Source organism: Montipora capricornis, chromosome 6, assembly GCF_036669925.1.
Source record: "Montipora capricornis isolate CH-2021 chromosome 6, ASM3666992v2, whole genome shotgun sequence".
NCBI classification, from domain to species: Eukaryota; Metazoa; Cnidaria; class Anthozoa; order Scleractinia; family Acroporidae; genus Montipora; species Montipora capricornis.
The window spans coordinates 6,877,364-6,892,363 of NC_090888.1; the positions used below are offsets into that span (position 1 = coordinate 6,877,364).

Sequence of the window (15,000 nt, forward strand, 5' to 3'; positions counted from 1 at the left end):
TTATGAGTAGAAAACTAGCACTTCACACTACCCTCTAATAGTTAAGTCTGTTGAAATATAAGTGCTTCACGGCCAACTTTTGCAAGAACGTAACCCTTCCTTGTAGGTATAAACTTGCGACTGTTGCTATTGTTTTGTTATTGTTTTGTCAGAGTAGCCTATGTGCACTTGGGCGATGGTTAACAAACTTTAGCTGGGAGCCTGTTCTGAATCTGCCACTGCGAAGGATAAAACTGAGGCATTCTACAACAAAGCGATTGATACCCTTATGCCCACTCAGACGGTCAAAATTTGCTCCTCAGATAAGCCCTGGGTGTCGAGCAGAATGAAGGCGTTGGTCTACAGGAGACAATGCGCGTTTAAGAATCATGGCAAAGACTCAGCCGTGTTTAAGATGTATCGCAAAAGAAACTTAAGTCACTATCGAACAGTTTCAATCTGTATTAAGATTGCAGGATTTTCTCACGTATTCGTATAGCACATGTACAAAGGCGCGTACGAAACCTTGAACACCCTTTAATTTAAATTAAACAGCCGAAAAGTTACATGGTTGAAATGTTGCGTTTGAAGTGAAGCAATTTGAAATCATCGCAGGCCTTAAAGTATATTTCACTGAGGAATTTTTTTTGCTCAAAATACTTTAATGTTTTAGTTCTCTGAACATTTATAAACAACTTAACGAAAGGGCAATTCTTTTTTTAACAAAAAAATCAGTAAATGTCGCGCACCTTTTTCAAAAGTCGAGCATTATTTAAGCACTTCTTTGCCATTTTTGAAGCACCATTTTCCAGTTTGCCAGCCCAATCGGGATAGACCTATCGTCAAATCATTTTTGGGCAAACTTCAGAAGGCCAAAAAACTAGGAAACACAAGTCACCTTATAGCCTAATTTTTAATGATGGAAAGCTTAACTATCATAGATTTGTGCTATAAAAAAAACCACTTTAAATAAGACCTATTAGAAGAGAAATAACGATTTTTCCAAAAGTGTTGAAAATCGCCATTTTTGGCCAAATGGCAAAAACAAACAAACAATGAAATGTGATGTACCACAGGGTAGTTCCCTTGGTCCTCTTTTATTCGTACTTTATATAAACAACATTTCTACTGCTCTGATAAACTGAACTTTAGGATTTTTGCTGATGACACTAATGTCTTTGCTTCATCACCTATTCAAGATCTTGAAAAACTAAATAACGGAGAGCTGGCTAAAATTAAAGAATGGTGCGATCTAAACAAGCTCTCTATAAATATTAAGAAAACTAATTACATGATTGTTAAATCCCCTAAAAAGAAATCAGGAACCAAATAAAGATGAAAACAGTGAAATACGGACATTTATTATATGGAGGAGAGTGTTTTACTGGGAACTAAACCACTCGTAGATTCCATACGCCACTTCATCCGCGACCAGAGTGGCGTATATTCCGTATGTCACCTTTGTGAGTGTCGTATCGTTCAATGACGTCACGATTCCCGCCTTTTCCTTTTGTTGAATTGGTTTCTCGTGTCGCGTTTGTTGTTTACAATAAAAGCGTGGATAAAATCGGAAATATTCAATATTTAGTCGCTATATAATAAAAAGAACATTACACGTTGGCTCGAAGATATGAATTTTATGTTCTCGTGGCAAGAACAATATCTCACTCGTTCGCTTTACTCACTCCTGAGATTCATATCTTCTCGCCACCGTGTAATACCCTCTATGTAAAAACTAGCGATAAAAAGCTAAACTTCCGACGTTTCAGCGACCTCATGACGCCATTATCAAGGAGTTGGAAATGAACATGCGAGTTCATAACGGTCAACACCAATTTCCATCCGCAAAACTGACATTGGACATTTCGTAACAATTACACGACGCATTATGCCATGTTAATATTGACAAGCTTACCGCTCTAAAAACAATGAAAACAAGCAGAATGACAGCTTTAGTTCATCAAGAAATAGCGTTTCTAAGCTATGCCGCACTGATCTACAGTATTTAGGTCTAAAAACCCCGTTGAAGAAGGTTAACTTTCAATTGTTTTGCTGGGTACTATTATGTCAATACTCTAAAAATTTCGACTTTTCGGGAGCTTGTCTCGTTGGTCTAGAGGATATCGGAAACTGCAAGGTGAAGCCATCGATCCGGGTTCAACTCTTTTCCTCGCCTATTTTGAATCGTCTCAGCTTGTTTAAAATCTTTGTTTCATTGAAGTAGATTTGAAGTCTAAAGTAGACTGTACGTCGTATAAGTTGAATAAAAAGGGAAATGTCAGTTTGAGGGATGGAAAGAAGTGATGATCGTTCATAACAAGTACAACATACTCCAAATTTGCATAAGTGGAGGAGAGCTAGACAAAGACTTTAGCTCGGATTGAATCTGTTTGCACGTTCAGCCGTGGTCGACGTGACTATGGTAGTGGAGAAGTAGACCTTAGACCTTACTCTCCATTTGGGGTGCTCGGTTTAGGAGGTGGGTGCCCATCCTGCTGTCAGTTTTAACATGGAGAAAGGATGGAATGCTTCCCTTTTAATACGAGATCAGATAAGAGATAAGAGATCAGAGATCAGAGATCAGATAAGAGATCAGATCAGAGATCAGGCAACTTTTACCCCACACACCTTTTTACCTACTAGAAGTTTTAAGAAATCGTTCATTTCATTGGATTATTTTGCATTGGTCGAGTCCCTCTGTGACAAAATATCACAAAATCAACATGTACAACTTTAAAGTAAAGAACTTTCCATTTGTTTGGTTCCAGGCCCTAGCAAGAGTCCATCACCCAAGAGTTAGATTTACCCAAACTGTCCTAGTCCTCATCAGCGTCAGAAAAGTGTCTGTTTTTGAACCAAGTTTTGCGGGAAAATAAACAAACAAATCAAGCGTTTTGTTCCAGGAATCTCCGTCTCATCTAAATGTGAACGCTACATTAAAAGTTTTGTAATTTCCAAACATTTATACTTTCCTAGGTTTTAGCTTATAGACATTTGCCTCCCGAAACAATTAATTTGCTTATTTAGCTTTGGCCAACTTTACAGAAACACAGAAAATACACATTCCCCGAGACTGTCACTTAATGATATTGTAAATGGAAAGTGAAACATACCGCAAAAGCTTGGAGTTATTTTCAAGGGCCAAAATAACAAGACGGCTAGATCCTCAGTTATGGAAACAAACCGTTTTGCCAAGTTCCTGATTTCTCTCAAATGATTAACTAATCCTGGAACAGATGCTTACAAAACAAGGCACAAATGTAAGGACTTGGACAGTATCTTAATACTACTGAAATCTCATGGTACTTTAACTATAATTGGCATGATATCTTGTGTCTGACTTCTACTGAGGTATCAATGTTTGAATTGTTTTCAATAACTCATATAATCGAGGAAAGGAAAATAACATATCGACGTATCACAGTCCAAGTAAGTTTCTCACGTTTTGGACATCGTTTCTGAAAAAACAAAACCAGGAAGAAAGAAACAAGTAGTGGGTTAAATGGCAATAATGAATTTCGTTCTGATTGACAAGTAAATAATATAACAATTGTCTTAATTCATTCATTTAACTGTTTGTGCTAAAGTTCATAGCAACAATTCCTATTCACTGTTACTTTGACATGTAGACTTGAAGACCTCAATAACTCACTTCACTTGTCATAAGCAATCGACAATCACTGATCAGTTTCATGGTCACTCCATCATAACACGGGCTCAAACAGCTAGCTATCTGCAGGAAGCTGAAGTGACTCGGTGAATACAGACATTATTTAATTCAGGTATTAGCCAAAGCAGTTCGAGTAAAAATATCTACTCTGGCAACCGTTTTTAAAGCCATTTCTTTGTGAAAAACGTACCTGCTCCTTTCGACAAATTCCTGATTAAAAACATGTACAAAGTACAGCGATTCAGTCATTAAAGTTATATTTAAATGACACTTACCATTTTCGCGTTTGAGCTCCACAAATTCGAAGGTGACATCATCGCCAATTAGCACAAATGGTGCCCAGTATTTTATGGCCGAATAATTCTTTGTCTCCTGAAGAGATTTCATGGCATGGTGAAGAGCTGTACTTGCACTTTTTCTATCTGCCAAGTGTTGGTAGAAACTCTCCATGAACATCCGGGTCGCTTCATCGTCGATTGCCCAGAGTGCCACCAGAACAGACCGAGCACCAGCACACAGGAAAGCCCTGGCTATTCCCACAACACCCTCAGATTTTACCTCTCCCTGGCCACTATGACAGCAACTAAGCACAACCAGTCTTGCCTGAAGGCGAACTGCTTGAACATCGCTCAACGATAACATGTAATCTTCCTCTTCGGGGATCTTGGATGTGCGTTCGGGATTTGGGGCCAAAGCAATTTCTCCAGATCCGCCATCCCCATGTGCAGCAATGTGGATTAAGGCAACTGACTTCATTCTTCTCAGCACCTCAGCTTTGGTTGCATTTTTTCCAGTAAGAGGCACGGTCTGCAGAAGTTCTCCAATTATATCCACCTCTTTTTTCGCACACGGCAGCTGTCCATACATGGGTTCACCATTGCCGAAAGTGACTTCGCTCAAGCACGGATCGCCTACAAGCAGCGCTTCATTCTTACTTTGGAAGTCGTCAGGTGCCATAGTGATCAATTTTAAAGCGGTCAGCGAGGGAATTACACGGATCCTGACAGAGTCACTCATTGCAGAAAAGGGAGCCAGGCAAAAGTGTCCATCAGGAACAAACACTAAGTCATCACCCTGGATCAAGTCCGCTATAGGACTGACTAAGACATCATACAAGGGCTGCAAAGAGTGCACAGAGAGGCTCAAAGACTGAAAGGTTTCTTCAACACTTGTCCTACTGCTCGAGAAGTCGCTGCCTTGTCTTTCAAGTGAACGATTCTCGCAACGCAAAACGGCCCCTGCATTGATCTGTTCAAAAGTACTTTTCATCAGAGACTTAGCAGTTCCATTTTCGATTTTCTTTTGTCTAAAATTTATCCCGATATCATCTCTTAGCAACCAGAAGCTGATCGTGTTCCCTTCAAGTGCTGTGAAAACAGTTTGTGAAGGTAGATCTTTCATAACCAAAGAGATAGTTACCTTCATCGTAGGTTTCTCATCAAGACTGTATTGCATCTTTAAAATGTCTGCCAAAGCCTGTGCTCGTCCTTGCTCAGCAGCATTCAAAGCTTCATCAACCTCTCCATTCTTCAAGAGTGCTGTCCACAGAGTGGTGTACGCAAACCCGTTTGTGTCACGAAAGCTTATTTTCCATGCATCCTCTGACTGAAGACGCCTAACTTCATCAAAATAATAAATGCTTAGCCGATAGTAATTAAGAGCTTTGCTCACGGAGCCAAAAAACTTATGAACATGACCAATATGATAACATGCGATTCCCAGCCCTATTGGGTCCTCTATTTCCTGGCAAATACTAAGATATTGATGGTGGTACTCTATGGCTTGCTTGAAATTACCAAGACTTTTATAAGCATTGCCGAGATTGCCATAAGCTCTTCCTTCTCCGGCCCTGTCCCCTACCTCTTTTGCAATACTAAGATGATGATGGTGGTACTCTATGGCTTGCTTGAAATTACCAAGACTGTTATAAGCAATGCCAAGATTGCCATAGGCTCTTCCTTCTCCGGCCTTGTCCTCTACCTCTTTTAAAATACTACAATCTTGATGGTGGTACTCTATGGCTTGCTTGAAATTACCAAGACTTTGATAAGCATTGCCGAGATTGCCATAAGCTCTTCCTTCTCCGGCCCTGTCCCCTACCTCTTTTGCAATACTAAGATGTTGATGGTGGTACTCTATGGCTTGCTTGAAATTACCAAGACTTTGATAAGCGTTGCCGAGATTGCAATAAGCGCTTCCTTCTCCGGCCCTGTCCCCTACCTCTTTTGCAATACTAAGATGTTGATGGTGGTACTCTATGGCTTGCTTGAAATTACCAAGACTTTGATAAGCATTGCCTAGAGTGCGATAAGCTCTTCCTTCTCCGGCCCTGTCCCCTACCTCTTTCGCAATACTAAGATGTTGATGGTGGTACTCTATGGCTTGCTTGAAATTACCAAGACTGTGATAAGCAATGCCGAGATTGCAATAAGCTCCTCCTTCTCGGGCCCTGTCCCCTACTTCTTTTGCAATACTAAGATGTTGATTTTGGTACTCTATGGCTTGCTTGAAATTACCAAGACTTTCAAAAGCGTTGCCGAGATATCAATAAGCTCTACCTTCTCCGGCCCTGTCCCCTACCTCTTTTGAAATACTATGATGTTGATGATGGTACTCTATGGCTTGCTCGAAATTACCAAGATTTCGATAAGCGTTGCCAAGATTGCCATAAGCGCTTCCTTCTCCGGCCCTGTCCCCTACCTCTTTTACAATACTAAGATGTTGATGGTGGTACTCTATGGCTTGTTTGAAGTTACCAAGACTTTGATAAGCGTTGCCGAGATTGCAATAAGCTCTTCCTTCTCTGGACCTGTCTCCTACCTCTTTTGCAATACTAAGATGTTGATGGTGGTACTCTATGGCTTACTTGAAATCACCAAGACTGACATAAGTGGTGCCGAGATTGCAATAAGCTCTTCCTTCTCCGGCCCTGTCTCCTACCTCTTTTGCAATACTAAGACCTTGATGGTGGTACTCTATGGCTTGCTTGAAATTACCAAGACTTTGATAAGCGTTGCCGAGATTGCAATAAGCTTTTCCTTCTTCAGCCCTGTCCCCTACCTCTTTTGCAATACTAAGATGTTGATGGTGGTACCCTATGGCTAGCTTGAAATTACCAACACTTTGATAAGCGTTACCGAGATTGCAATAAGCTTTTCCTTCTCCGGCCATGTCTCCTACCTCTTTTGCAATACTAAGATGTTGATGGTGGTACTCTATGGCTTGCGTGAAATTACCAAGACTTTGATAAGCGTTGCCAAGATTGCCATAAGCTCTTCCTTCTCCGGCTCTGTCCCCTACCTCTTTTGCAATACTAAGACGTTGATGGTGGTACTCTATGGCTTGCTTGAAGTTACCAAGACTTTGATAAGCGTTCCCGAGATTGCCATAGGCTGCTCCTTCTCCGACCCTGTCCCCTACCTCTTTTGCAATACTAAGGACTTGATGATGGTACGCTATGGCTTGCTTGAAATTACCAAGACTTTGATAAGCAATGCCGAGATTGCAATAAGCTCTTCCTTCTCCAGCCCTGTCCCCTACCTCTTTTGCAATACTAAGATGTTGATGGTGGTACTCTATGGCTTCCTTGAAATTACCAAGACTGTCATAGGCGTTGCCGAGATTGCCATAGGCTGCTCCTTCTTCGGCCCTGTCCCCTACCTCTTTTGCAATACTAAGATGTTGATGGTGGTACTCTATGGCTTGCTTGAAATTACCAAGACTTTGATAAGCGTTGCCGAGATTGCCATAGGCTGCTCCTTCTCCGGCCCTGTAACCCACTTCCTTAAAAATGGCTAATGCTTCTGTGTAATTTGTTATGGCCTGATTAAAGTCAGCTGTGCCCTGATAGTATCTACCAAGATTGAAATAAGCCCAACCCTTGCCTTGTCTGTCTCCCTCTTTTCTTGCAACGCTAAGCTCTTGCATATGCCGCCCCAAAAGGTCCAACTGTTTATCCACCATTGCTGATAATCAAAACCAGGAAGGTTTTCTCAGAAATCTGGGGTGCACCTAGAAGATAATGAACGAAAAGACAATAGGTTCAATGCTCTGAGTACAGGATGCTAAACCGGCACAGCAAGGTTAATTGAATAGTGAAGGAATAAACTATCTTAAGCTAGTATTTTGAAAGAAAAATACTTGGGCATTTAACAGACTAAGAGCGTTTTATACAATAATAATCACGGAACATTAAAAATAGAAATTCTATTACCTAAATGAGGGAAAAACAGCCTATAGAAAAGTGATGGCATTCCATTTCATCTTTCTTATCGAAAGCTAATTAAAAGTTCCTAAGATATGCTTCCCTGGAAGTAAATTTGCTGCTGGTATGTAGCTGACACCAAAAAAACAGGAGGGGATGCCATTAAGAGTGTAATATTCAATTTTTTGAAATTGACGTCAAACTCATAATTTCTTATTCATGTCTAAATCTATCCAATGTCGGAATTGCTTGTTTTCTCGTCACAATTTTTATTGTCTGGATACCTGGTTACTCCCTGTATTTTGATCCAGGAACTTTGAATGAGCTAATTGAATTGCTCACACCTTTCCATTGAAAAAGGCTGCTCGTCAGGACAGAATTGGCCGTTTTTATACTAGAGATGCATAATCCGGCCATTCAAATTATGGTTTTCCCTCTCTTTCTCCATAAGCCAAAATCATTCCTTGGGAAACCCTGATGAAGAAAGGCACTTTCTTTCGAAAATTGGCTTAAGATAGTTATTCCCTCACTGCTCAATTAATCTTGCTGTGCCAGTTTAGCATCCTGTAGTCAGGGCATTGAAACTATTGTGTTTTCGTATTTCTCGGCGTTGTTTAAAAAAGTAGGTACGCAATGCGTACATGTGGGTAGCCACTTAGACACCGTACTACCAATGGAGTCTTAGTAACCCTTTCACTCCCAATAGTGCCACTTATAGATTTTACTCTGTCTAACGCCAGACGATTTTACTCATCAATGGGGAACCCCACGGGGCTGAAAGGGTTAAGTATGCTGTTCGTTTTCATTTGGGTTCTAACCATTTACTATACTAGCTCTCTACGAACTTCATTGGCTTCCCATTGCCTATCGAATCAGGTTTAAGATTTGGGTACAGCAATGTGCTCATGGCATCTTGATCCGATTTGGAGAGGTAATAACAAAAATTGCGCTTGCCCACATGAATGGGCATCACACATGGCAGTGAAAGGGGAGCACAGATTAACCCTTAACACCGGCTAAAACCAAACTGGAATGTTTGATTCCGTACAGTTTTAACCAATAGGAATCAAATATCAAGTGGTGGCTTATCAGTACTGAATCAGTCGACTGTTTCATACCCTCTCCGCGTTGTGATGACAAGTTGTCTGGCTCAAAGCAGGCCGCAACTGAAGCAGTTATGTCCGAGCCATTGAAAAGCAACCACGTTCCAGGGGTCTCCTTATTAGGCAGTAACCGGTAAAATTTACCGCTTGTAAGAGCACTTATTACTGCCTGCAAACTCTCAGAAGTCGCTTATCCGTTGCAGAACGTCCAACATTAACCAAATGCTTTACCGGTTTGAAAAGAACCCTTACCAGTTGTGCCAATTTTTTTACACATTATTTATTCTTTAATTTCTTTATGAACATAAAGCAATCTTTAACTCACCGTCAATATTGAAACTGTTCGTGACCTTCAAGCAGACAATTTTCATACCGACTGCTAAATCACTGTTTAATTTATGGGAGCAAAAATGACTTGTAATAAGGACTTGTTTCTTACCAGCCAAAACGCAGTCAAGGCATGCTATTTTTTGAGAAATCCGCATTACTTATAATTTTTACACACGCGCACGGATAATTAAAGGAAAAACAGCAATTACATGTACTTACTTCGCCCGTTGTGGATGAATGTTGGCATTTGCAGGCAGATCTGGATTTGATCCCAATCAAACAAACGCTTATTAAGCCCTTAACGTACGAGCTCTTGCGATGAATTGCACGCGAAAGCTTGATTGCCCAGACCTGACTTATTCAGTTGACCCGGAGAACAGCAAAAGTTACTGCGAGTGCGAGGAAAATCGTAGGGATGGTCTTCCGCTATTATCCGGCGCTATTCATGTCAATAACTGATTCAGTTGTAAATTAATGGTAACCGGCTGATTCAGTTGGATCTTCTAACTCGAGAGCAGAGAAATGAAAAGGTGTCCATTGTCGGCTTGTCCGATTTGCTGAGAGCATTGTTCTATAAAACCTTATTAACAGAAATTTATTTTTCACCTTGTCGCTCTCGTTCCCTACTAAAGTGAATCAGTTGACTGATTTCGTACAGTTAGTCACGGTAACTGAGACGCCGATTTATACCCAGAGAGCCTTCCAACTGATTCAGTCACCCGGCCGGACTTATCCAGGAAAAACAAGTGCCTCTATGTTTCAGTGCGTACAAAACAGCAAAAAAGAGGATCTAAAGAATTATGTTCAGTGAAAACCGGCCGAATTGTTGCCCATGAAAACCTGCAAGTTTCCGATATGACAATTGGAAAACAAACTGTTCAATAATACCCAAGGAAAAATTCGGAAATTTATCTGCCATTTCTGCGAATGATGGCGTGAGCTTTCGTTTGTTCCGTGCTTTGTACTCTCATAAAGCATGCTGTTTAAACCAATGAGAGCGGGCGTTATATAGAAACTTTATTATAGTATATAATTTTATACTAGTATTATGTATAATTTATATAATATTATTACATAAATATCATAATAAAAATAAGAAATATATGCACCCTCACAGCCGTAAAGCCACCTTGCGCAATTTCTTTGTTTTTCTTGAAAAAATATTGTAACTACATTTTCTGAATGAAACTTGCACCTAGATTATGAATAAATTTCGCTCTCTCTCTGAACTTTAACGAACATGAAATCCTTTCCAAATTACAAGACATACACGGTGTGGTGGTCTGCGGGTTTTAGAATGACTACAAGCATGCTAATTCCGTTGTATGTGTCGAAAACACTGATGTATAAACTATCCAGAAACTAGCGCGTGCGTGTCAAGGTGGCTCAAACCAGCGTCAACCATTTTTGAGGGAATGTCTCATTAGACGGACTAACTCTGTAACGCTGTTTCACTTAACGGCAATGTTATGGTACCACATGAAACGCTGCTGATAATCGTTAAACAAGATGCACATGTTACTGTGACGTAATAAATTACCATGGCAACAGAAAAACCATCTAAAAACGCCCTATTTTGTGTTAAAGCACTTAGTAAATCAAAAACGAACTAAGGTGACCCCCATTTTTTATTGCTGAAAAGCGATTAGCAGGCTAAGATGAAACCCCTTGCAAAGTAAAAAAAAATCTGGAGCAGATTCAGAACCACATTAAAATTTCCCAATTGTGAAGGTGGCTATGAATCTGCTGCAAAGAATTTTTTTTAAACTTTGCAATGAGTTTTGTCTTAGCATGCCAATTACTCTCCAGCAATAAAAAATGGGAGTCACCGAGTTGGTTTTTGAGATATTCGCGTTTAAAGATAAAGTATAGCGTGTTTTTCAGTGGCTATCTTGTTTTCATGGTAACTTCGCCACTGTGCTACAACTTCGGTTATAAATAGTTGAAATTTCGCTAGAACAGCAAGTCAAGCGCAAGTCAACTGAGCAAAGGTTAATCCGCACTTCCCTTTCACTGCCATGTGTGATGCCCATTCATGTGGGCAGGCGCAATTTTTCTTATTACATCTCCATCCGATTGCAAATCGATCACGATGCCGTGGGCAAATCGTCGTACCAAAAAATTATATCATCTATCTTAAAAACACCTTTTAAAAGCAATTAATAAGAAAATAATAACCGTTAGTTTCACGGGCAGTGATACAATCCGGCTGCACTGATCAATGTACTCGCTTCAGGGACAACTGGAAAAGTGAGTGCTCGCAGTCTCGTACAACGATACATGATTACATGGTCTTACATATCTTGCTTACTCGATTTTCGCAATTGGAGCGATTGCTGAATACCCGTCCACAAAGGAGCATTTACGTTCGCGACGCTAGCCGCAGTGTCGAACTGAACGACAGTGGTTTTCGCGCAGTTTGCGTCGGATAGAGTGAATTCAGTAGAATGGCTGGTGCTGCACTGCCTTAGTCGACTTACAGTTAAAATGAGCTGAGTAGAGTAACTAGTGCCCAGTGCCGCAGTGCCGCGGTGCTCATGGATTAACGAACGAGGTGTATCCAACAACACGACTGCGGCGGCACTGTGGCAGCAGTGTTTTTAGGGTCCATTTCTTGTGGCCGAGTTTTGACATTAAGTCTGTAATAGGTAGATTTCGCAGAGATTTTCTGCTCAATATCTTAATTTAAGTGATTTCATTTAAAGCTTACCCGCACGTGTGAGCAAAAGCCAAGCCTCTGTATCCAGAGAAGAATCCAACACTTTATAACTTCTCATGTGTGCCTTGATGTCCTTATCACATTTTGATATTATTACGCATTGAACGTTTGCTGGATTGTCAGATTCCCCCAACAAACTCAGAATAGAACCGCATGCAGTCATAACGGTCTGTGTGCTTTGTCCTAATCTCTTGCGTGACAGCTCTGACAACACAATCACGGCACAACTCACGAAAGTCATGAAGCGTTCGACTGGTTCAATGGTTGTTTGAGAGCTTCGAGGAAAATCCAAGAAGCCTGTGCTTACATAAAGGGGGATACCTTTCTTTGTTTGTTTTGCAGGTATGTTCACAAAGTGAATTAAGGAAACTTGTTTGCGCAAAAATATGGAATGGAATGAATCTTGCTAGTATGCAAATTTTTAGGTCAGTTATTTTAATTACCGGATATGTCACTCTTAAACCAAGACAGTTAAATTTCAATGACACGTTCCCCTTGACCTACAGTAGTTCCAGTCAATTCACGTTGTATTGTATCAGTAAACCTAGAGTCTCGAATTGTTTAGTGAATAAATCGAGATAAGCGTGTGTGATTTCAATATACCTCGCCTCTGCTTTGGTGGTCAAAGGTCGACTTTTGTTGACAAACAGCATGTTGAAATTGGGCCTCAAAAATCCTCCGTTTCATTTACCCAAAAATTTTATTGAATTTAATTGCAGCAGAAACATTGCTTATTCCGGTGATTATAGTCTCGTTTGAGAAAGCCATGTACCAAGATGCTTTTTGACGGTCGAATTTCGCACAAATTTGGCACTGACCCCTTGCAAAATGAATTTCAAGCTTTCTGTTAAGTTCTGGAAATTTCTGGGAATTTCTAAAATGTGACAGCTTTATTCCAGAGTCAAATTCCAGCTTTTATTCCAGAAATTGTTGTCCAGTTTTTGTAAGTTTTGGGTTCTTTCAAAAGCTGGAAATAGCTTGAATTTGATACATCTATCAGGTGCTGCCAGAAAATGACAGTTTCTTACAGTCTTCGTTTCTTGCAGGACACTGGAAATAAACTAGCAATAGTCTACAGCTTGTTAACAATTTTAACATTTCTCAAATGAAACAAATTCTTAGTTTATTACAGTTTCTATTCTATAAATTCAACTCTTTTCAGATAAAAACTTAAAGAAATGTTTAGTATGCAGTTTCTTATTATGTATAAAATTTAAGAAGTAAGAAAATTCCTTTGTAGAACCAGACATAATTATGTAAACGCTATGTAAAGTTTATCATATAACTATGTTGAGCTATATAAAGGCTATTTACTGCTCCTTACTTGCTATGTAATAACTATGTAACTTGCTACATTACATAGTTCAGTCTGTGTAAAGCATATGCCATTACTATTGCAATACTATTTAAAGGTCACATAGCTCTCTGAAATAGCTTATGAATGTTAATGTGATATCTTTCGAGTTAATACATTTACTTAGCTTACGCAATGTCCTTTAAAGGCTCCAAACTTTGAACATAAAAGCACTCTGTACATGGAGAAATGAAAAAGAAAGCTTTTATTCCGATGTATTCAATAGGTTGTGAGAAAAACCAATCAACGGATTACCTTGTTTGATGCTCTCTGAGTCTCATAATCGGCCTTATTCCAAAAGGAACATGATGCATTACTCTCGAAAATTACACACTCCAAGGCAGCACTTAATCCTTTCAATGAACTCCAGTATCTTTCGAATCTTGCTCCGTAGAAAGATTGTCATCCTCCGCCATCTTGGATAACACGTGAGAGACAGGATCGGGAACTAGTGAGTCCTTTTCGTTTTGGTCAGCAGTCAGCAGCAGGGCCCTTATACATAGGGCGTCCATTGGGCGGTGAAACGGGCATTCCGCTCTTGGTCCAATGTGCGATGTGGAGAAGGACTGGCACGAGCGCTCCTTCCGCGTTTCTGGTGCAATTAATGGCTGCCAAAATATCCTCTAACCGAACCGGAAATAAAGTTTTCTTTCTTTATATTTGGGCTACCATTAGTGTATTATTTAAAGGCCTTTTTGATATTTTTGACCCAAAACTCAATACTATTTTGTCTGTCAAGTATTTTCGTCGGAAGCTGCTTAAATGTGAGTGAAGTAAGACAGTGTCGAATGCAGGTATGTCCCGCTTACTGTGACCAAGGGTAACTGGTCGTTTCGCCAACGTGTCAGCTCACCAACGACCTGTTCGCCAACGTATGAAGTCTATTCGCCAACGTCTAATGTCAGTTCGCCAACGCTTATATGTCAGTTCGCCAACGTCCAAAATACTTTGTGAAATAGATCTGAATTTTACTTACAAATTACCAAAGGAAGATAATGTGACCTTTGATCCAAGATGAATTGTTTGATTCGGCTTGAAAATGTTCGTTTCACTCTCCCCAATCTCTCTCTCTCCCTCTCTCTCCCACGCCATCCACGGCTTTACTTGTGAACATAAACCGGCTGTAAAATCTTTTTATTAAATATTTGCGTAGTTAAAGAGCCATCGAGTTGAAATATGTTTGTTTGATTACATGCTTAGAAACGTTCACTTGTTTCCTGCAAATTTCGCCTACGTGTTTGTTCTACTCTCGCAGAGGGTTTTTGCATTGTTTGAAACACTGATTAAATATTTGCGGCAAAACTTTTTCCTTCCCCCACTCAACTATTAAATGTTCCCCCTACAGCCTGCTTCTCTACCGGTCTCTTTTCTCTCTGTTACGGGAAGAATTAGAAACGCGATAAAAACAATGTGAGCTCATTAACTTCGCTTGTGCGGCATGTTGGAAAGGAGGTGAGAACTTTTTCAACTCGAATAGGATATTGTTTAAACGTTTAATGATATGTAACTACAACAAAGAACAGATAACACCAACAATATCTGCCAATCAAATTCCTGCGATTTTGATCCGGCTTAATCAGGCATTGCTGTATAAAAGGGCTGTGATTTTCTGTTCAATTCAACCCACTCGTCTTATCGAAG

General features: G+C 40.1%; 3 protein-coding genes across 3 annotated transcripts in view; all 3 read right to left on the bottom strand.

The window, feature by feature from the left end:
• LOC138051400 (tetratricopeptide repeat protein 28-like) overlaps positions 1-15,000 on the bottom strand; it is a 301,832-nt gene that overhangs the window by 121,064 nt on the left and 165,768 nt on the right. The window lies entirely within an intron of this gene.
• Positions 1-15,000, bottom strand: part of LOC138051422 (uncharacterized) — a 253,692-nt gene that overhangs the window by 63,795 nt on the left and 174,897 nt on the right. The window lies entirely within an intron of this gene.
• The window catches only part of LOC138051404 (tetratricopeptide repeat protein 28-like), a 142,894-nt gene continuing 131,059 nt past the window's right edge, over positions 3,166-15,000 (bottom strand). The window contains exon 2 of the mRNA XM_068897594.1: positions 3,166-3,437. Within this exon, the coding sequence (XP_068753695.1) occupies positions 3,418-3,437 (20 nt within the window). The 3' untranslated portion in view covers positions 3,166-3,417. The remainder of the gene's footprint in view (positions 3,438-15,000) is intronic.